Below are 22,471 nucleotides of genomic sequence, written 5' to 3' on the forward strand. Positions count from 1 at the left end.
AAAATTATCCTCTCAGTTACTCTGCAGGAGTCTTTGGTACATTTATCTTAAATCTCAGGGAAGGAATCAGATTAAGAATCAGGGTGAAGCTTGGGTAAAGATCAATGAATTTATCTGTCTCTGCCAAGTAAAAAATGTGTGATGTCTTTATGGTCTTTGGGGTATAAAATGTTGAGACTCAGCATTATTTCTCGGTCTCTATAAGTAGTCATGGACATAAAATGTGGCACATATGCACCATGGAATACTATGCAGCCATAAAAAATGATGAGTTTGTGTCCTTTATAGGGACATGGATGAACCTGAAAACCATCATTCTCAGCAAGCTGACACAAGAAAAGAAAATCAAACACTGCATGTTCTCACTCATAGGTGGGTGTGGAACAATGAGAACACATGGACACAGCGAGTGGAACATCATACACTGGGGCCTGTTTGGAGGTGGGGGGCCAAGAGGAGGGAGATCATTAGGACTAATGCCTAATGCATGCGGGGTTTAAACCTAGATGACGGGTTGATAGGTGCAGCAAACCACCATGGCACATGTATACCTATATAACAAACCTGCACCTTCTGCACATGTATCCCAGAACTTAAAGTAAAATAACAATAAAAATAAAGAAAAATAAAAACCAGCCGCCATGAGCATGCATGATGCACAAGTTTTGGTAACTAAATACCATTTTTCCACTGAAAGGACCAAAAACTCCTTGAAGAAATGGCTAATCCAGGTTTGGATTAAGGAATGGAGGAGTTGAGTCTGGGACATCTTGTGGCAGAAACTAATATTCAAAAATTATAGAGACATGTTAAAAGGACCCTGAAGCTGGCATGAAGAACCTTCCATTGGATGCATTTTAGACAACTTTATATCAAAAAGTATAATGACAATAATTGAATAAAACATATTGAATATAAAATAAAAAAGAACACTCTTTAAAGGATGTTATCATCTATGGAGACTCCACTCCAAAACTTTGCATTTTACTCTATGAATCTTCATAGATTTTTCTAGGAATTATGTAAAGAAATGCAAAATAATGAAAATATTCCGAAGTGGTCAAATTACCTGTGGCAATACAGCTGTCAACTTGCTTTTTTTCACTGGGTTACTGAGGTGAAGTAGAGATAGAAGCCCGCAGGACTAAACTCTGTGAGAGGACGGATGTTTGTTTCCTTTGCATGTTACATATCATACCCCCACTGCCTAGAATAGTACCTGGAATATAATAGACATACGATAAATATTTATGAAATAAACAAATGGGTAACCCTGACTCAGAAGAGAAACAAGTCAAGAGAATTGATTTTCTGGGTGTCCTCTAATGATGTCATTATACCCTAAAACCACTAAATAATTGCTTGATATTCCACATGCATTTTGTGGCACAAGCAATCCCAGGTCACCTGTGTTTTTTTGAAGACAGGTGCAGGGACAAAGAAATCAGTCCACAATATAGTCAGCCTAACCAAATATTTGCTTTCCCAAATGGAGTGTCTGTGAAGAAAGTGTTTTTCATCTGAGCAACAGATTGCATGTCATATGTCATGACGTTTAGGAAGCATGCCTAAGACATCAGAGCTGACTGCTCACACTAGAGACAGATGGGATATCCTGGAAAAAGCATTTGTCTTTCAACGATTGAGAAGGATTCAAGTTCTCCATCATTAGTCAGCAATGTAAATTTCTTCACTTGTAATATAGGGATAATTTATCTCTTCTTAGGGTTGTTATAAAGGAGTTTACTCAAGTAAGGACTTTGTACGATACCTAGCACGTGATAAACACTAAACTAACAAGTGGTTCTCAAATTCTTTTCACCTAAGAATGCCCCAGTGTTTTTAACTCAGCAGGCTGCAGGTGAGCCCCCAGGAATCTGCTTTCATTAAAGCAGTCCAAGTGTTCGTAATGTGGATTGTCTGTAGATTATGTTGAGAAATGCTAAAACGAATATCAGTTGTTTTTATAAAAGTTTTCAGAATCAAAATCAAGAAAAAAAAGTGACAAATACGGCTGGGCATGGTGGCTCATTCCTTTAATCCCAGCACTTTGGGAGGCTGAGGTGGGAGGGTCTCTTGAGCCCAGGAGTTCATAAACAGTGTGGGCCACACAGTGTGACTATGTCTCTATAATACATACATACATAAGAAATAATTTAAAAAGTGACAAAAAGAGCCAGAGAAGGCAATTAAGAAGGTATCTCATGCTTGTATGTCTGATAAAACTATCACGAAAGACTGCAAAAACCACATCCTTGCACAAAGGTCATCATAGCCTTACACAAAAAGTATTTCTGCAAGGACATCTGCCCAGAAACTGCCTGTCCAACTGGATATCTACTGGGCCATGCACCCCGTCTGCTACTGCTGGGTGCTGGAGAACCTGGTAAAAGCACATTGTGAAGCAGATGAGGATTCTACATGTTAATGGGTTTAATGGAGAGGATGCTGAAGAGGACCTGCAGGCTGCAAGGAGCAACAGTGATGAAATATATTGTCTCTAGATGAGGGCTACAGTTTCTCATCTTCCTGGGTATGTCCTGTCTCAATTTGCATGCTGGAGTTGCTTGGTCTTAGGAACTTTTAATAAGAATACTATTCTGTTGTCTGTCAGGGGAGGGGGCAGCGGGTCCCTACTACCTGAACTTGAACTATGATTAAAAAAAAAAAAAAGAACTGAAATTTTTAATTGGTAAAAATGTTTGATGGCAACTTTCCAAAAAGGCATCTATATAAGAAATGACTAATTGACAATCTACTGTACCAAAATTTGGCATTTGAGCAAAATATGACAAGTCCTTAGTGAGCAACCTGCTGTGTACTCGATGTTGTGCTAAACCCTTGAATCCTACTAATACCTTGCCTGCATATATCTCTGTGACTCTGTTCTGCAAGTAAATATAATTATTAACATTTGTGATAAATAAAAATTCTCTGCATGTTTTAGCAAAACAATGAAACAAAACCAAACAACAACAACAAAAACCAGGCATCACCCTTGTCATCTATCTTTGTAGCCAAGGATGATTATTTCAAAATAATCACATAATTCCCACTTAAAAAAAAAACTTTTTTTCCCATTACCTCTTGAATATGCTTATAGTTTACTGTGGCATTTGTATTCCCATGGCAACACTCTATCCTCAAATAAATCTACTTTTCTTTTAGATAGACTCTCTATGTTTGTTATTTAGGTTGACATACATGGTTTCAGAAATAGAACCTGAAAAAGATAATGATTGAACGAAATTGGTGATTCTTGAACAGATGTGCAGTGATCACTGGAGCCTTTTGCATTTTCCTTTACTTCCTTGGCACACTTTTCTGCCCTACTGAGTCTTCTCTTAGGCTGAGCCTGCCTCTTTCAGTAAAGGCTTTTTGATATCAGTCAGGATCTGTTTTTTATATAGTTACCTTAATAAGGGACCATGCATCCCTCCTGGGGTAATAAAAGACTTTTTGTCTTTTGTGGTAAATCTTTTTTGGTGTAAAGACACGTGTCTTTCTGGATCGAGTACTCTGGTTCTACAGAAGTTGTGTTCTATCTCAGAGGCATGTCTTTTCTGGTGAATTCACTTTCGGTCTCTGTGCCTAGTTTAATATTTTGTTTGATTTGTATGCTGAGCTTGAAATTTTTATGAACACTCTTATCGTGGTTTCTTTTGATTTGGTGTGATTCTTTTCCGTTGTCTTTTTCTAAAATTATTCTGAAAGCAAAAATACATTCTAAATGGTAGGTGCAGAAAGGCCAATTAAAAGCCATGAGTGCAATTGCTACCATGTAAAACACTGGTCTAAACGCCTGACATTTCCTGATAGTAATGGTAGGAATTTCTTTGCTCTCAAGAGATGAGTAAGAAACAGAATGGGTTTTTTAAACATAAAGGCATGACAGGTTTTTGGGACTCCAGCTGGCCAAATTTTATGGCCCATGCTTATGCATACCTTAAAATTGATAAGCAACGTTACACCAAGAAAAATTCAGAGCCCAAATGTTCATTATTTAAACTGTTTATAAAGACCTGCAATGGTCATGCTAACATTTAGAGCCTTCTTAGTTATCTCTCTGTCTCTCTCTTTTTTCTTACTGCCTACTTGAATTTGCTGACTTTTTACTGGCGTTGACATAAAACTCACTGCTTATGGCATTCTAGTCAAAACTTTTTAAAACGTCTTAAAGGGGTTTTAAATTAATAGCTTCACAAATTATAAGAGCTCCATGGTTACCAACAACCTAGGCATCATTAGAAAATGTAAATTTAGGTTTACTTGACTAAGATTTGTTTATGGTGAAGAAATAATTTATTGAAAAATTAATAATCTATAAAAAGAACTATGTGCACATATGTGTGTGTGTGTGTGTGTGTGTGTGTGTGTGTGTGTGTGTATACATATATTAATGTTAGGCTCTCAGGTCTAACCAGGTCAAAATCTTGAACTCAGAACAATACAAGGCATCTCTGTCTGGCATAAAATATTTGCTTTTTCTGCCACACAAAGACCAATCCCCCAGTCCCCGCCAAAAACCTGGCAAATCCTGCTAAAATTCTTTCTTGCCTGCTTTGTTAATTAGGCAAAACAGACATGCAAAAAAAAAAAAAAAAAAGAAGATAGATTTGTTACTAGTTCAACACTGTTTGGAGATTTTGTTTTTCTAATACAATTCAACCAGTCCTAGCTAAAATTTAAACAATGGAAAATTTAATCCTAAACTCCTTTAAGACTGAATAAATAAAGTAGAAATGTTAAAGAGACTAAGAAAAACAAACAAATAAACAAGAAAAAAGACAAAACTACTATATAAATTGCATTACCCCAAATTTTGATTTGCAGCCTTCATAGATTACCTATTGATTAAAGCCATCACATCTTTGTGTGTTCATATATGTGTTTAGGTGTATTTATGTGTACAAACACATATTATGTTGCATGTTGTTTCTACATGGTAAAGTCTGGCATACTTGGCAAAAAATTTCTTAAGAAATTCTATTCACATTAGCTTAGATGAATGAACATTCATATGAAATGCATAATAATCCACTTTTTAGTTCACATGACTTAAGTAAATCTTTAATAAATAAGCTGGTTTGAAAACTATCAGTAAAATGAAACTGTAAATACCTTCAAAATTGTCGATGTATGTTTTTGCCCAGGTGTACTGGTCGAAGTTTTATATTTGTCTTTGCTAGATGTTTTAGGGTGTTGGGGTTGACACAAAGGATATAAAACTATAAACCCAGACTAAAATAGAATAATCTTTGTGCAGCTATTTGTAATTAAGACTAGTTTAATAATGTTTGTTTGGCAAAAATAGCTGTATCTTCTAAGTTATAAGTTAAATATTCATGTATTTATCTTTAAGATTTCTACTTAGGTGAATAGCTGATATTAATAAGCTTTAAAAATAGGAAAATAACTAGAAATTATGGTTAGCTTTATTTCATATCTCAATATTCATTACAAATCTCTGTAAACTGTAAAAAATTGAATAAATTAGATAATAGAAATGAGGTAAATGTTTGTAAATATAGTTTTCATGTAATTTGAAATCTTAAAGTTATGTTATATTGAATGAAAAGATAGATATTCATTAAATGTATAGTCATTTCCAAATAAGAACACAAGATAAAACAAAATTCTGACCATAATGTAAGTTTCTTTTCCTGGATTTTTAAATGATATAAAAAGGCTAAATAGATTTGATTCTACTAATATACATAAAATTATGTTATGGAAAAATATGTTTCTAAAAATTGTAAAAGTTTTTCTGTATAAAATAATGATATGACAGATAATTGAAGATTTCTGGCTTCCTAGGTTTTCACTAAAATTTAAGGTTATTAAATTAAAAATACTAACTAATATGTATGGAACTATAATATAAAATCTCTCAAAAAAGTGAGATGTATTTTAGTGCTAAATTGTAAGAAAGTCATAAAAGTATATTCTTTATCAAGAAAAAAGAATAATTTGTCCAATTTAGGGGTTATTTAAAGGTTTTTTTTCAAAATATAAATTTAAGAAGTATGAAAGGACAGGATAGAATGCAATGGGAAAAAACCAGTAAGTAGGAGAGAGACAAAGGTAGGAAAAAAGTTATGAGTATGAAAATATATTTTGGCCAAAAAAAGTTAAAAAGAAGATTATATATGTATATATATAATCTCCTGAAAATAGAGCTGGGAAAATCATGAAGAGAAGGCTGAGCTCAGGAGTTCAAGACCAGACTGGGCAACATGATGAAACCTTTTTTCTACAAAAAATAATAATAAAAAAATTGGCAGATGTGGTGGGGTGTGCCTATAGTCCATGTTACTCCAGAGGCTGAGGTGGGAAGATTGTTTGAGCTTGGGAGATTGAGGCTGCAGTGAACCATGATAGCACTACCATTGCACTCCAGCCTGGGCAACAGAGTGAGACCCTGTCTCAAGGAAAAAAATAACTTTCCTTAGCACTTATTTATATGTTACTATGTAAATGGTTATTGGACTGGTTGTGAGGAAGAAGCACAATTTTCCATCTACATTTCACATTTGAATTAAGCAACTTACCTAAAATTCTCAACAACACCATCATCTCAATAGGATTTAAGTTTGTCTTTCCCAGAATCTTTTATGTCAGAATATGAATTCCCAGGGTTACAGATTCCTGAAACCCCTCAGGATTTCACAGTTTGGAGAATAGCTAACAAGGCAATTAAGCAAAATTGTGTGTTGACAAATCAGGGATTATTACTAAGAAAGGAGGAAAAATTCTAGAGTCTATGATTCTCTGGTGAAAAATGCAATTTATTGTAATTTTTATTCTCAGTCTCCCTTGAGTTGCTTAGAAGCTTAACTATAATATGTATACACATATATTATGTGTGTTGTAAATATTCATATGTATATATCTGCCTATTAAAGCACATATGAACTTCCTTACTAGTATTTCTACTGTATGTTGGATATATCTCATTTGTCCCTCCAAATCCATTCTCCATCCTTCTAAACTCCTTTTTTTGCTCCAAGATCTTCACGTGTATTAATTGCATCAGTGGAATCTTTGCTTTCTATTTAATAGGTTTACCCAATGGTTATCAATGGCAGGGAGGAGAGTGAAGGCAGAGGGTTTCCCCAAGCTCCTTATCTACAGAGATGGCACAGCTGGTGTATCCATGGCCTCAGACCATAGCTCCTAACAGGTGACCCTTGTTCAAAACTCTTTCTTCAGTGCCCATAACCTCTCTCTCTTCTTGTACCATTAAGGATAGAGGTGGCAACAGCTCTCAGAAGTTATTAGTCCTAGGGTATGTTAGTAAGGGTTCTCCAGAGAGACAGAACCAATAGGCAATAGATAGATAGATAGATAGATAGATAGATAGATAGATAGACAGACATAGAGGTTGACAAGAGGAGGTTTATTAGTGACAGCAGATTACACATGTGGCATCAGTCATACTATGTCTACCTTCACATACTTTCAGACATCATCTTCAATAGTTCAAGTTGATCAAACATTTTTACCTCAATAACTGTAACCTCTTTTGGTTTAATAGTCAGTTAAACAGCTTAGAAAATTATTGCCATTCTTCCAGGAACTCAAGCTATCACATTAAATCTCAACTCCTTATTGAATATGCCCAAGTCAATAAACTTGGCCATATGAAACTTAATATTTTTTTCTCTTTGGTCCCACAAGAAGCAATTCCTGCACCTGTTCCCCAGATACTTGCCAACAGAATTTGATAAGGTCCCGTAAATATTACCAGATCAGATTTTTTTTTTTTTGAGTTGTGGTCTCACTCTGTTGCCCAGACTGGAGTGTAGTGGTGCAGTCTCAGCTCACTGCAACCTCTGCCTCCCAAGTTCAAGCAATTCTCCTGCCTCAGTCTCCTGAGTAGCTGGGGTTAGGTGCCTCCCACCTAATATATAATCTCCATTATATAGCTCCGTCATATAGCTCCATTATAATCTTATGGGGTCACCATCATATATGCAGTTCATCATTGACTGGATGTCATTCTGAAGGGCATGACTGAACTTACATCTTTTTCCAATCATTTTCAGGCATTTACCAGAGTAATCCTACACTCTGCAAAACACATCCCAGACTTTTTGGCTTTGATATAGGCTTTGAATTGACACTAATGCCTAGAGGGAGAAAAATACCAGTGAGGTACATTCTCACCAGTGTGGTAAGAAAGATTGTTTTGGCCTGAGTGCATCTCTAGGTGGGTTCAATGGCACCAAGTATATAGTTCATACCCAAAATTATACTGGGTATAGACACACAGAAAGAAGCAGAATCTTCATTTTAATTTTCTTTCTCTGACACTTGAAATGAAAATTATCATTGTTGAAAGGTTCACATGCAAATGAAGTTCTTGAAATTGCTCCCTGTAAGACACTCTCGGTTATAATAGTAAACAAAATTCAACATCACATCCCTGAGAGAAGTGCTTTTTGATGGAATCCCCAAGGATTCATGCCTGAGTTCTGGAAATAAAGGGATGAGAAAACACTGTGTGAAGCAAAATACTGTATCTTTGAATGTCTGAAAACCTGCAAGTCACCTCTTTATTGTGCCATGGGAATAGTGTATCACCATTGCAAGTGGATTTGAAGAAAAATTCCTCCACCCAACTCACCCAGTGCTCATTCATGCAAGCCCACTCTTGAAGTTCAGAATGGAGAAAGGACTGATGGAAGACAAGGGACAGAGATCATCACAAAGCACCCTAGATTTGTGAGGGACCACACATGCAGTGTAGCAGGCAGAGCTGCTCAGGGAAAGCTTATCCTGGGGCAGGGGCCATAAGTAATTTTGGGGAAAGATATCTAACATATGGGTGACTCTTCTGTGATTAAGGAGATCTCCTTAAACAGACTGGAAAGATGAGATCTGGGTAGTTTCTACTTCTGTAGGTAGAAATTGAATCAGAGGCTTTGCAGTTGTTGGTTAATTGTGACCCTGTTAAACATCACTAGCCCCTGTCACCAACCTCACACCAATATGGTAACTTTGCAAGTTAATGAGTCAGATTTCTTTGCAGGATACATAAAGGTCATACGTTACAGCCTTTCTCTCTAGGCACATCTTCTATTACCACCACCACCATGCCCTTGTTAGCACTGACTCACGGGACTCTGTGCTTTATCTGGGAAAACTTCCAGTATTACCACCTGTAATATTTGTCTGTGGTTTTCTTTTGTTGTCATGTCCTCTGCTGGCTTTGGTATCAGCGTGATATTGACCTCATAATATGAGGTAGGGAGGATTCCTTCTTTCTCAATCTTTTGAAATAGTTTCAGTAGGATTGATATCAATTCTTTGAATGTCTGGGAGGATTCAGCTGTGAATCATCCATCTTGTTCTGGACGTTTTTCTGATTGGCAAATTTTTTATTACTAATTCCATGTCACTGCTTGTTATTGGCCTGTTTCTATTTCTTCCTGATTCCAGCTGGGACAGTTGTATGTTTCCAGAAATTTACCTATTTTCTTTAGATTTTCTAGTTGATATGCACAGAGATGCTTGTAGTTGTCTTGAATGATCTTTAGTGTTTCTATGGTGTTGGTTGTAATGTCTCCATTTCCATTTCGAATTGAGCTTTTTTGAATTTTCTCACTTCTTGGTTAACAGCTAATGGTCTGCCAATTTTATCTTTAAAAAAAAAACAAAATTTTTTTTTTAGTCTTAGTTTCATTTAGTTCTGCCCTGATCTTTGTTATTTATTTTCTTCTGCTAGCTTTGGGTTTGGTTTGTTCTCGTTTCTGTACTTCCTTGAGATGTAACATTAGGTTGCCAATTTGTGATCTTTCAGACAGAGTGATGTATGCATTTAGCACTATAAACTTTTCTCTTAGCACTGTTTTTGTTGCATCCCAGAGGTTTTGATAATTTGTGTCACTGTTATCATTAATTTTGAAGAATTTTAAAATTTCAATCTTGATTCCATTGTTAAACCAAAAATCATTCAGGAGCTGATTGTTTAATTTCCATGTGTTTATATAGTTTTGAGAATTACTTTTGGAATTGATTTCTGATTTTGTTCTCTTGTAGTCTGAGAAGATACTTGATATGATTCTGATATTTTTATGCTTGTTAAGACTTGTTTGTAACCTATCATATGGTCTATCTTGGAGAATGTTTCATTTGCTTATGAGAAGAATGTATATTCAGCTCTTGGGTGGAATGTTCTCTAGATATCTGTTAAATCCATTGTTTTTTTTCTGCAGTACAGCTTAAAGCCCAGTGGTTTTTGTTGTTGTTGTTGTTGTTGTTGACTTTCTGCCTAGATGATCTGTCTAGTATTGTCAGCAGAGTACTGAAATTTCTCACTACTATTGTGTTGCTCTCTATCTCTTTTCTTAGGTCTAGTAGCAATTGTTTTATGCATCTAGGAGCTCCAGAGTTAGGTGCATATATATTTATAATTGTTACATCTTCTTGTTGGATTGATCTTTTTATCATTATATAATTACTGTCTTTGTCTTTTTTTTTACCATTGTTGCTTTAGAGTCTGTTTTATCTGATATAAGAATAGCTATTCATGCTTGCTTTTGGTTTCCATTTGCATGGAATATATTTTTCACTCCTTTACTTTGAGTCTGTAAGAATCCTTTCATGTTAGGTGTGTCTCTTGAAGACAACAGATATTTGGTTTGTGATTTTTTAAAAAAATGTGTTCTGCCATTCTGTATTCACATTCAGTGTTAATATTGAGATGTGAGGTACTGTTCCAGTCATCAGGTTGATTGCTACCTAGTGACTTTGTTTTCTTTATTGTGTTATTGTTTTATAGGACCTGTGAATTTATGCTTTCAAGACATTCTTTTCTGATGCATATCAACCTTTTGTTCAAGATTTAGAAATCCTTTTAGCATTTCCTTTCTGGTAGTGACAAATTTCCTCAACATTTGCTTATCTGAGAAAGACTTTATTTCTCTTTCATTTATGAAACTTAGTTTTGCTGCATAAAAAATTCTTGGCTGACTGTTATTCTGTTTAAGGAGGCTAAAGATAGGACCCTAGTCTTTCGTGGCTTGTAAGGTTTCTGCTGAGAAGTCTGCTGTTATTCTGATAGGTTTGTTTTATAAGTTACTTGATGCATTTTTTCTTACTGCTGTTAGAATTCTTTCCTTTACGTTGACTTTAGATAACATGATGACTGTATGCCTTGGTGATGACCTTTTTTCAGTGAATAGCCCAGTAGTTCTTTGAGCTTCTTGGATACAGTTTTCTAAATGTCTTGCAAGGCCAGGGAAGTTTTCCTCAGTTATTCCCTCAAATAAGTTTTCCAAACTTTTTGCCTTTCCTTCTTACTCAAGAACACAAATTATTTTTAGGCTTGGATGTTTTACATAATCTCGTATGTCTTGAACACTTTGTTATTTTCTTTTTTAATACTTTTTTCTTTAGTTTTGGCTGATTGAGTTAATTCAAATCCTTGTTTTCAAATTCTGAAATTCTTTCTTCTACTCAGTCTAGTCTATTGTTAAAATTTTCTACTGCATTTTGTAATTCCTTAAATATGTCTTTCATTTACAACAGTTCTGATTTTTTTCTTCAAAATATCTATCTGTTTAGAAAATTTTTCATTTGTATGGTTGTTTTAAAAATTTTCTTATGCTGGTTTTTATCATTTTTTTTCTATACCCTCGAGTAGCTTAATAATCAATCTTTTGAATCCTTCATCTGGTATGTCAAAAATTTCATCTCGATTTGGATCCATTGCTGGAGAGCTTGTGTGATCTTTTGCATGTGTTATAGAACCCTGTTTTCTCAAGTTATCTGAATTGTTTTTCTGATTTCTTCTCGTTGGGTAGACTATTAATTCTAATTATTTTTAAACTTAGTTTTAATTTGACTGTGTTTTTCTAAATTTCTTTTTACCCCCTTGAGGATGTGACTTTACTGTTTGTAGTTTATTACTGTAATCTAGTTCAGCTCTGAAAGTTTTAAGGGTTGAAGACTGTATGATTCCTTGGTTACAGGGTCTTTGTATAGTGGCTTTTTCAGATGCTGATTGTAGTAGCAATGCTCTTAGTTTGTGAGCAGGTTCACTGTCTCCTGTGGGGCTGGAATGGCAGAGGTCTCATGAAGCTTATCTCGTTCCCCAGTCATGTGCATTTATTTATTTATTTATTCCCCTAGTACTTTATTCACTGGATTGAACAGTTCAGGCCTCAGGCCAGCAGGAGGTGTCCATGTGTATAAAGAAGCTATGACTAAAGCAAGTGGGTAAATGCAATACCCCGTTGTAGGCAGAGGTCCCAGTCCTGACAGAGACAGCTAGGGAGCCCTCGGTGAAACACAGTGAAGTCTTTACAAAGTGTAGGGAGGGAGCAATGTTAGCTCTCCTACCAGACCATCAGGAAAGTGATCTGCCCTCCCAATCACACGAGTCACACACCTGGCGTAGTGTTCTGTTTATTCAGATCAGAAGAGCCTCTCTTTTCATCTGTAGGAATGTTGATGTTTCATATAGAGAGGAATTGTGACTCTACCTTTCAGGCAAGCCTGAACCTGGATGGCACTTCTCCTATGGGGATGCAGTTACCCTGAAAAGTTCCAGACATGCTACAGGTGCAACCTCCCTGAGCTCCCTTGGGAGAAGCCCCAGCTATGTCCATAATGGTGGGTGAGAAGGAGAAGAAGTACCCTTCTCCAGACTTTCACAAGCACCAGGGCTGCCTGACTATTGAGGTAGAGCTAAAGATTTTCCCCACAGAGCCAAGCATTGCACTTTTCCCTCTGTTGAAATTTACCACAATTGGAAAGTGTGAGACCCAAGGCCTGCTCTCTGAATTCTTTTGTTGCGTGAGGTGTTCTCTTGATGTAGTGTGCTTCCTGTTCCCCTAGGAATAGGAGTCCCTCGGGGATAGACTACTGTGAATTCTGCTTCTCCTCTGGGTTTAGACACCTGGTGTGGCTGCTACACTCCAGGCTGGTGCTGGGAATGTCTGCACTGGATCCAGCAATGTGACTTGTCCTCATGTCTCCCAGTCACAGGTATCAGCACAAGATCTAATGGGGTGGTAGGGGAGTGATGTAGACTCTGTAAGATGCCCTTGATTACAAATAGCCTTAGTATGTTGGCTTTCTCAGAAACCTGTTATAGTAATAAGGAACAAGTCACATGGGCAGATAGAAGACCTCCTGGTTAGCCAGGATGATGGAGGCAATACTGATAGATGAAGTCACACAAAAGTTTCTTCCTTCCTGGGTGCTGCATTGCTCTGCCTGGAGATACCATAATGTACTGCAGATGCCATAATTGATAGACTTCACATAGGAGGTTGTGCGCCAGCTGTGGTGGTAGCAGTGGGGTTTGTGCTTGACTTATGTTACCCAGAGGAGGTACTCTGGTGTTTCAAGCAATGAACATGACCACAGAGCTCTCAAAAGTCTCTGTTCTTTGTGTTCAGCTACGAGGTTGGTCAGTGGGCAAAGCTAGATGAGGGCTGGGTCGGGCAAGTCTGCACTCTGGCTGCCCATGTGTGGGCACAGGCAGCTACCCCAATGAGGATTGAATGGCAGTTCCATGGTCACTAGGTTGATGTTTCAGTGAGGAGCATAGCTGCCTCTGCTGAACAGAAGAATCCACAGGGGAGTGAGGAGTAGCAGGCCGCAGTAAGCCCCACCCAGCTCCTACACATGTGGCTAGATAGGTCTCACACCTGCAGTATTACACCTGCAGCAGCTACTTGGTTGTCAGGCAGCCTGCACTCAGAACTCAAATAGACTCCAGGCCACTGACCTTCCTAAGGGAGACACACCACGGCTTTCAGAAGATGGCTCTCCCATTCGCCCCCATGAAGCAGGGACCCGCAACTTCTGTGCGTGCAAGGCTTTAGCAAACTTTCTCCCTGTGCCTCAGTTCTGGACAATGGATTTCATCCCCATTCAGGATTATATCACAGATCTCTGTTGGGAGCTTCTCTTACTGTCCCACCTAGGTTAGCTGGCTGACTTCTGCAAAGTCCTCTGTGAGTTAGGATTAGGAATGGCTTCCCTCTGACCCCACTGGTGACTGTGAGTGCATACAAAGCATGTCCTGATGCTGCCCCTTCTCATTTACTCCCCACTGCTCAGGAGGTCAACTCCAGTGCTGGGTAGCATTAAGGCCTTCCTCCGTGGCCTGGATTGCCAGGTTCCCCAGTGTGCGTGTATACCCTGATGTAGTTCCTCCCCGTCTCATGCTCTGGAAACTCACAGTTTTCCACCTGGCATGGTGAAAGCTGCAGCCACAACTTCTTTGAAAGGGTCTGTGGCTTCTTTCAGTTTTCCTGTTAAGTTCCTGTTGCTTCTTGGAAAAATCCTCACAGCATGTCTTTGCACTATTTAGTCTGTCCAAGTGTAAGATACACACTAACCAAACCTCCAATCTACCATCTTGAAAAATTACTAACAAGTCAATCTTAAATAAGAAAACCAATCAGTTAATGGCCAAAATAGAAAAAAGAAGAAAAAGAATAGACCTCCCTAAGCAAGAGGGACTTCTCTGGCACTCACTCTGCTCTTGGACTTAATCTGCACCATTGACTCTCCTGAGTCTCTAGGCTGCCAGCCTGGAAGTATACCCACAGCTCTCCTTGGTCTCAAGTCTTCTATGCCACACTGCAGATTTAGACTTGCCACCCTTCAAAATTAATATGTGTATATTGTAAATATAATATGCAAATTGAATACACACACACATATGCACACATTCTATTGGTTCTGTTTTTCTGAAGAATCCAGACTAATACAACCACTAGGAGTTGTGCATTTTTCAAAGGACATTAAGAAAATTTTTGTAAGGAAGAGACCACCCATATGCTTTTGTACTTTTAAAAATGTTTTATTTATGAAAACATATATAAGAAAAATCTTACAAACCACTTTATCTCAAGAATTTAAAATTTATTTTTGACCTCAGTAATCAAATTCCCTTAGGAATTTATATTTTAATTTCAAATTAATATAAAATATTTTTCTGAATACTTCAAATCCATAATTTTCAGATGAAACATTTCCAAAAGTGAGTGAAAAACTTACTGCTAATTTTATACTTAAACAGATTTCTAAATTATTTTATAAAACATCTGGCCACATGCTTCATTATATTTTATGTGCTTCTTTATTTTTATGTCTTCCTAACACTATTATTAGCTGTACTTTACCTTTTCACTAAGATCTCTGTAATATTACTTAGACATGATTCCAGAGCTAACTTCCAAGCATAAAACAATATAAATATGTATGTAGGCCAGCCATGTTTACAATATATGGGCATATTCTTATTTGAAGAATAAATTTTGGTAGCCTCCCCTAAAAATATTAGAAAAGAAGCCCTCAAGTAGTTTGAGGACTCTCCTCTATAGTTACCTGTCAGGGTTTATGACACCACGGTGTTTTAAGAATAGTTGTGTCACATCAGTTTTACTTTCTGTAATTGATGCTTCCCTCTGAAATGATGTATTTTCTAGTTACAGTCAAGCAACATAAAGTAATTGATTTACTGCCACTGTAATATACTAATTGAGTCTGTTAACATTACTTTAAGAAATGTATTTTATAGGAATTTTAATATCATTAGTGGGCAATAAAACACGTATTTTAGACAACCAGAAGACTGGGTTGGCATAAATAGCGTTCCTTTTTAGAACATTGCCTAAATTGAACGTCTTAGAATTACACTGTTGGACTCTGTTTTGGCCGTGTTACTGAGTGTTACAACTTGTATTGATTTTATTTCTTGCACCCACTTACCGTGTTAATGTCCATGATTGCCAACGTGGATTTACTTTTTCACTCTGTGTGACTCTCCTACATTTTCTGGGTTTACCTGTCTGATTCAGTTTCTTGCATTTTCTTTCTTTACTGCTTATGCCACTTCAAACAAGGAAGTATGTATGTTTATAAACAAATTACATTAGTTCTCTGTCTTACATTGAAAAACTAATCAAAATTAAATGCCACTTGTCATATTCATCTTTTTGTTTTTTAAATTATTTATTGACAAATGATAATTTTATATGTTTGTGGGGGTAAAATACAATGCTTCAGTTTATGTATACATTGTGGATTGAACATCTCAGACTAATTATTACGTCCATCACCTCGTATACTTATCATTGCTTTGTGGTGAGAACGTTTAAGATGCACTGTTTAAGTGATTTTGAAATACACAATACATTACTATTAACTGTAGTCACCTTGTCCTGCAATAGTTCACCAGAACTGATTCCTTACATCTACCTGAAACTTTGTTCCCTTTGATCAACAAGTCTCCTTCCTCCACTCACCCTGCCCCAGTCACTGGCAACTACTATTCTATATAGTAGTTGTACCAGTCAACCAAATCTTAGGCTAATGCGGTAGGCTGTTCATCACTTTATGAATATATAGGAGAGGCTTTGGGCCTAAGTTTTATGTTTGCTTTTAACTTAGAAAGACAAGACATTTACCTCAAATTCTTATATATTCAGGATTTTTCTTCTAAATTTTCCTAATCTTCTTATATTACATGTCTGTAACTGTCACGTATCACGGGTGGGATTGGTCATGATGGAGCACAATGGTAACTCTGCTTGAAATACAAAAAAAAAAAAACCAAAACAAACTCAATCTCAAAGCATCTTTGTTTCTCCTCTGGTGGAGATAATCTTGATTTATGGGAGGAGTTTATTCAGAGCCTCTTTCACATCCTTATTCCTTAGGCTGTAGATCATGGGATTCAACATGGGGAATACCACAGTGTAAAATGTAGAAACTATTTTGTCCGTATCTAAAGAATAGCTAGATCCCCGGGGGAAAGTGTAGATGTAGAGAATGGAGCCATAGTACAAAGTGACAGAGGTCAGGTGGGAAGAGCATGTGGAGAAGGCTTTGAGACGACCCTGGGAGGAGGAGATCCTCAAGACAGTGGTGATGATAAAGAGGTAAGAGGCCAGGATGAGCAGGGCGGGGGAGATGACATTGAAGGACAGCAGGAAATACATCAGAACCATATAGCCACCCTTCTCGCCACAGGCCAGCTTCACCAAGGGAAGCAAATCACAGAAAAAGTCATCAATGATGTTTTCACGGCAGAAGTTAAAGGAAAACGTCTTTTTGGTGATGACCGAAGAGTTAATAAAGCCCCCCAAATATGAGACTGCTATCAGAGATGCACATAGCTTTATGGACATGGCCTGGGCATAAAGCAGGGGCTTGGAGATGGCCACGTAGCGGTCGTAAGCCATGGCAGCCAGCAGGTAGCACTCACTATAGGCAAGCCCAGCAGAGAAGAAGAACTGACACAGGCAGCCAGCAAAGGAGATGCTTTTGTCTTCAGAGATGCAAGTCACTAGGATCTTTGGGGTGTAGACAGAGGAGTACCAGAGATCCAGAAATGACAGATTTCCAATGAAAAAATACATGGGTGTGTGGAGGCGGGAGTCATTACAGATCAACACCATGAGGGTGATATTTCCTACCACAGTCAGAGAGTACACGCCCAGGAACACCACAAACAGTCCCAGCTGCATCCCTGCATCTGTGGTGAAGCCCAGCAGGATGAACTCGGTCACTGTGCGATTGCTCCTCTCCATGGCTGTAAGGAATCTCACCTATGAGGAAGGAACATTAGCTCAGTTTGAATCGCTGTGATGAATATGTAGAATTATGTTACATAAGATCACATCTGCACTAATCCTTGATGTCTAGAACCAACAATCTGTTTGTTTTAGGAAGTTTTCATTTTGCAACAGACACTGTAATTATGCATTCAGCTTTAAATTTCTTAAGTTACTTAATAATATTTTGCCTTTAAGAATGACTGTTCAAATAAAAAAATATGTGCCAATAATTCCTGTTTTTCTTATACTTTGATCATCTTCCTCTTGTCCATTTTCTTTTTTGCTAAATGTGTAAATTTCTATCTTTAAGTGTCACTTGTTTGTATTTAGAATACTGGGCTTCCCTCTTAAATATATTTTTTAAAAAGTATTTTTTATTCAAGTGCTTCTATATATTGAAACATGAAGGCATTATAAATTCATATTTCATAATATTATATATAGGCCTAAGAAAATACTAAGAAATTGAAAAAAAGGATAAAGAGAATAGATGGAAAATTTTGGGAAAAATGTATACAGAACAATGATAAACAATGATGAAATTACAAAATACAGAGAATTTACTGTGAATGTATTTCATACATTCTATAATAAACATAACAAAAATAATTTTAAACACCAATAAAAAATAATTTATATATACTACAGTGTTGCTTATGATTACTTGGTAACCCACTCACTCTCCTAGGATTCTCTGTATATAGAATTACAAATGTTCTATTGAAATGGGTAGACAGAAGTATACCTAGCAAATATACATCCGTCTTGTGCTTTAAACACAATTCTTGTGTTTAAACACATACTAACTTCTCATTAGCCTAAGTTATTTTGTAGGTAAGGAAATAAAAATTCAAGTGCACATGATTTTTATTTGTATGCTCATCCTCTTGGGACCTAGGATAAAACACCCGGGTCACACTCAACTCTCAATATGAGCATTAATAAACATCAATGTTGATAAAGTGTTATTTCTGGCTAAATAGAGAACAATATAAAACTGTTCCTTTTGAGCTTTTGCTACCTCCACTTCACTCAGGTTTCAATGACTTTACATGGCTAAGCCCAGTGTGAAGTCCTCATCTGATTAGATCTATCTCCAGCATTTCTCATAGTTTATTCCTCCTTCTTTCTAGAAAATTTTCACTTGGGTTTCAGGTTGCCATACTTGTCCAGTTTTCTTCCACTTCTCTTGCCCCCTGAACCAATGCTCGAACCTCTTGTCTTCTCCATCTGCCATCAGTTTCTGGCAATCTCATCCAATCTGATGACTTTAAAAGCTTCGACATGCCCATGACTATAATGTTACCTCTCCTGACTATGCCTCCTCCCTGAAGTGTGACTCATGGATTCAAATGCCTAATTAATATTTCTTCTGTAATGTCTCCTGGGCATCTCCAGAAAATTGAGTTCACAGGGAATACTGTTCTATCATTGTATTCTACGAGCTATATTATTTGCTTAAGTGTTATCATTAAAAAGAAATTTTACTAATAATTCTTTCTAAACCTGGTCCTCATTCAGTCTTCTCCACTGCAATGAATGGCATTATTCCATGTTAGGGACAGTCATTTTATGTTTTCTTGACCCCTCTCTTGCTTTCACACTGTCACTTACTAATTAGCAACCTCTCCTGGATTCTGCCTTTGAAATATATTCAGAACCCGACTAATTTTTTTCCAGCTGTAATGTTTTCACTCTATTTCAGGGGCATCATTAGCCGCTAATTGGTCTTTCTGCTTCTCTTCTTATCCCACTTGAGTCTTTCCACATGGCAGCCAAAATGATCCTGTTTAAATGTCAGTTAGATCATGCTAGTTTTCTGTTTTAAGAACTCCAATGACTTTTCACTCAATCAAAATACAAGTCAAATTCCTTACAAAGATGTGCAAGATCTCTGTGCTCTTGCCCTCTTTATCTGTTTGCTCACCTCTCCTGCTCTTTTCATCTCTGTTCAATCCATTCCAGCCATGCTATCTTCCTTTCGGTTTCTAGAATAACATGCTATGATCGATGCCTTGCCTTCCCTCTACCCTATTGCTGTAATGCTCTTCCCCTTAGGAACCTTTATAGCTAGTTCCCTCACATTTCTCAGTTCTTTATGGTTTCTAATGTTACCTCCTAGAGGTGCTCTCTGGTCACCATATTGCATTCTACTTCCCTGTGATTCTTGTGTCCCTTTCCTACTTTATTGTTCTCTTGTAGTTCTGCTCATTATCTAGTATTACATCTCATTAGTTTAACTTCTTTTCTTTTCCCTTCACTAGAGAATGCTCTTTCCCATCTGCATGTGATGGAAAACATATATCATTTCATGTTAAATCATATTTATTTGTACTTTTATTCTGTTGCCATGTGGGCTGTTTGTTTTAAATTGATTACTTCATACAAAATAGGAATAATTTTTTTTGGATGAGGCAGAATCTTTGAAACCATGAATCCAGGGGAACTGCAAGAGTTTTCTTGCAGAAAAAAGTTGAAAACTGCTGGTCTCAACATCTTCTGATTCTAATATTCTCTCATCTAATGATGATTCAGGAATTTGATCATTTATAAAAGTAATAACTAACAATTAAGAACACTTTACTTCAAACCTAGTACTGTATTTAGTGTTGTATTTATTTATTCCTCACAACATCCATCACAGGTATGTTTCAAGATTAACAGCAATAATTTTACACTAGACCAAACTAAGATTTAATAAGTTGCTAATTATTATGCAGTTGGTAAATGATGTTGTCTTTCTCAGAGGATGTAATACTTAACAGTAAATCACCTTCTTTCATACTTCATGTTAGGCTAGCAGTTGCTATTGGACAGTTGCTAGGGACAACCCCTCTTTTTGGTTACAAATCCTAACCCAAAACCAATAGGACAAAGTTGAGAGATTCAGATTTTGTCACTGGTGAGTATGTCATATATGCTGGGTCAATAAATGTTTCCAAGCACTGGCTCAATTGTTTGCTATGTCTCTTATATTTATAGAGACATATGTATATTTATAACCCTGAACATGAGTAAAGAAACATTGTATTATCCCCACTCAGTACCAGAACACTTACCTGCAATTGTCACAGTCACAAACAACAGAGGATTACATGGTGGATGCTGTGATTTATACCTGTTCAGGGTCCTCAGTGTATTTGATTCCTTAAGCACCTCCGGCATTGATAGTTTTGAATGTCTCTAAAAAGGAAATTAATTTTAAAAATGTGGCTTACTTTATTACTGAGCGTAAATGAAGGAAATGATTTAAACATGATAATATCTATTACATATTGGGAATATATTCTCTGCAAAATGCCTTCCTGGGAATTTTATTTGTTAAATAATTCCTTGCATATGTATTACTGTTCATATTCTAAACAGGAAAATATATGCAGACTAGCATTAATTTGCCCAAAGTAAATTTAGAAATAAGTGCAATTAGGATTTGATCCAAGGCAATCTGATTATAAAATTCTTGGTTTTTCACCCATATCAACGATACTTTAGAGAAGCATAATCTTTGATTATCAATTCATTTATGACTATATGCCTTTATACGTGGACTTTACTTATTCTGAGTGTCTAGAGAGGTATTTTTTTGCAACAAACATATCCATTCTCAATTCTCAACTCATTAGTTAATTCTGAAGTGATAAGAAAATTATCATATTAGCAAATGTGACAACTTTAGTTAATGTATCAATTTGAACAAAGGTGTCATGCTGGCTAAAAGCAACTTGTCAGCTTTCCCCATAGTAATATTTTTTGAACATGTATTATGTGCCAGGTACCCTGCTAAGTGGTTGTCATCTCATTTAGACTTCAAAATAGTCTTGTAAAGTCAATGTAATTGTGGTTCTTATTTTATAGATGAGTTACCTGATACATAAAAATGGTTGTATATATGTTGTTCAAGGACATAAAATTAAAAGGTGCTAGAGCCTTGATTCAAAACCAATCTTTCTAAGGCTCATCACTTGTCCCAAGAACTGCATATTTTTCTAGAATTATTATGTTCTAGATACTCTGAAAGGCACTGGGGACAAGAGATAGGACTAAAGCATGTGTTCTAGTTCTAAGAATGAGGTTGTTTATTGGGAAAATGAATATTTTTAAACAACTACTGCAATACATCTGAGAAAATTATCATACCAGATGGTAAGAAGCAGGCCAGAGTGGAGACCCTGTTGGGAGAGGTGAGAGCAGGTTTTAAGTGCCATGAAAGGTTTCACACAGGAGAAGAAAACATGCCTCTTTGCTTGAAAAATGAGTGGACAGTTACCCATTTTTTCTCTTAAAACAAAAGGATCCCTGACTCTAGTAACTTTCATTGGCTTACCAAAAATAATTCCTATCAGACTAATCTCACTGCTTTGAGAGGATTATTTGACTGGTGAAGCAGGAAAATAAATGTTTGTAGACTTCAGGAAGGCAATAATTTTGTGTGTCAAGGTTATTCCTTTTATAGAAACAGATCTGCCCCATGTGGTAGGAATGCATTCTGGCAAAAGAAACCACAACTTTCAAGGCACAGAAGCAGTCAGTGGAGTGTAGGGTGGAGGAATGGCTGGAAATGTGTCAGAGCTCTCTGGTGTGCAGAGCATATTTAAGGAAACAATAGGAATGAAGTTAGATGAGATCAGGAAAGATTTTTTAGGCTGTACTCAGAATATTGTTAGAGGTGGTATATTTTATGATACTTTAACACCTTGGGGGCCTTGCTAATCCTTAAGCAAGATTGCTCATCCCAGAGCCAATTCCTAGATATAAGAATCAGCATGTACGAGTGACTGTTTTTCATATGCAAACCAGTCAGTTTAAAGCCCATGTCCCCAGCCACTTCCTTTATCTTACTCCCACATACACCAAGCCAATCTTTCTTCTCACTCTAGGACCAG

General features: G+C 36.8%; 1 protein-coding gene across 1 annotated transcript; it reads right to left on the reverse strand.

Moving 5' to 3' along the window:
* Positions 1–16,640: 16,640 nt before the first annotated feature.
* Positions 16,641–17,561, reverse strand: LOC116554411 (olfactory receptor 9G1). The gene has a single exon (XM_032282385.1). It carries the CDS (start codon positions 17,559–17,561, stop codon positions 16,641–16,643), a length of 921 nt encoding a protein of 306 aa, XP_032138276.1.
* Positions 17,562–22,471: the final 4,910 nt, after the last annotated feature.

The sequence above is a fragment of the Sapajus apella genome, unplaced genomic scaffold (genome assembly GCF_009761245.1).
Source record: "Sapajus apella isolate SASKATOON/1434 unplaced genomic scaffold, GSC_monkey_1.0 scaffold14, whole genome shotgun sequence".
NCBI classification, from domain to species: domain Eukaryota; kingdom Metazoa; phylum Chordata; class Mammalia; order Primates; family Cebidae; genus Sapajus; species Sapajus apella.

Bases quoted from the DNA above. Each gene is read 5' to 3' on its own strand.
- LOC116554411 (XM_032282385.1), bottom strand. From the start codon at position 17,561: ATGGAGAGGAGCAATCGCACAGTGACCGAGTTCATCCTGCTGGGCTTC.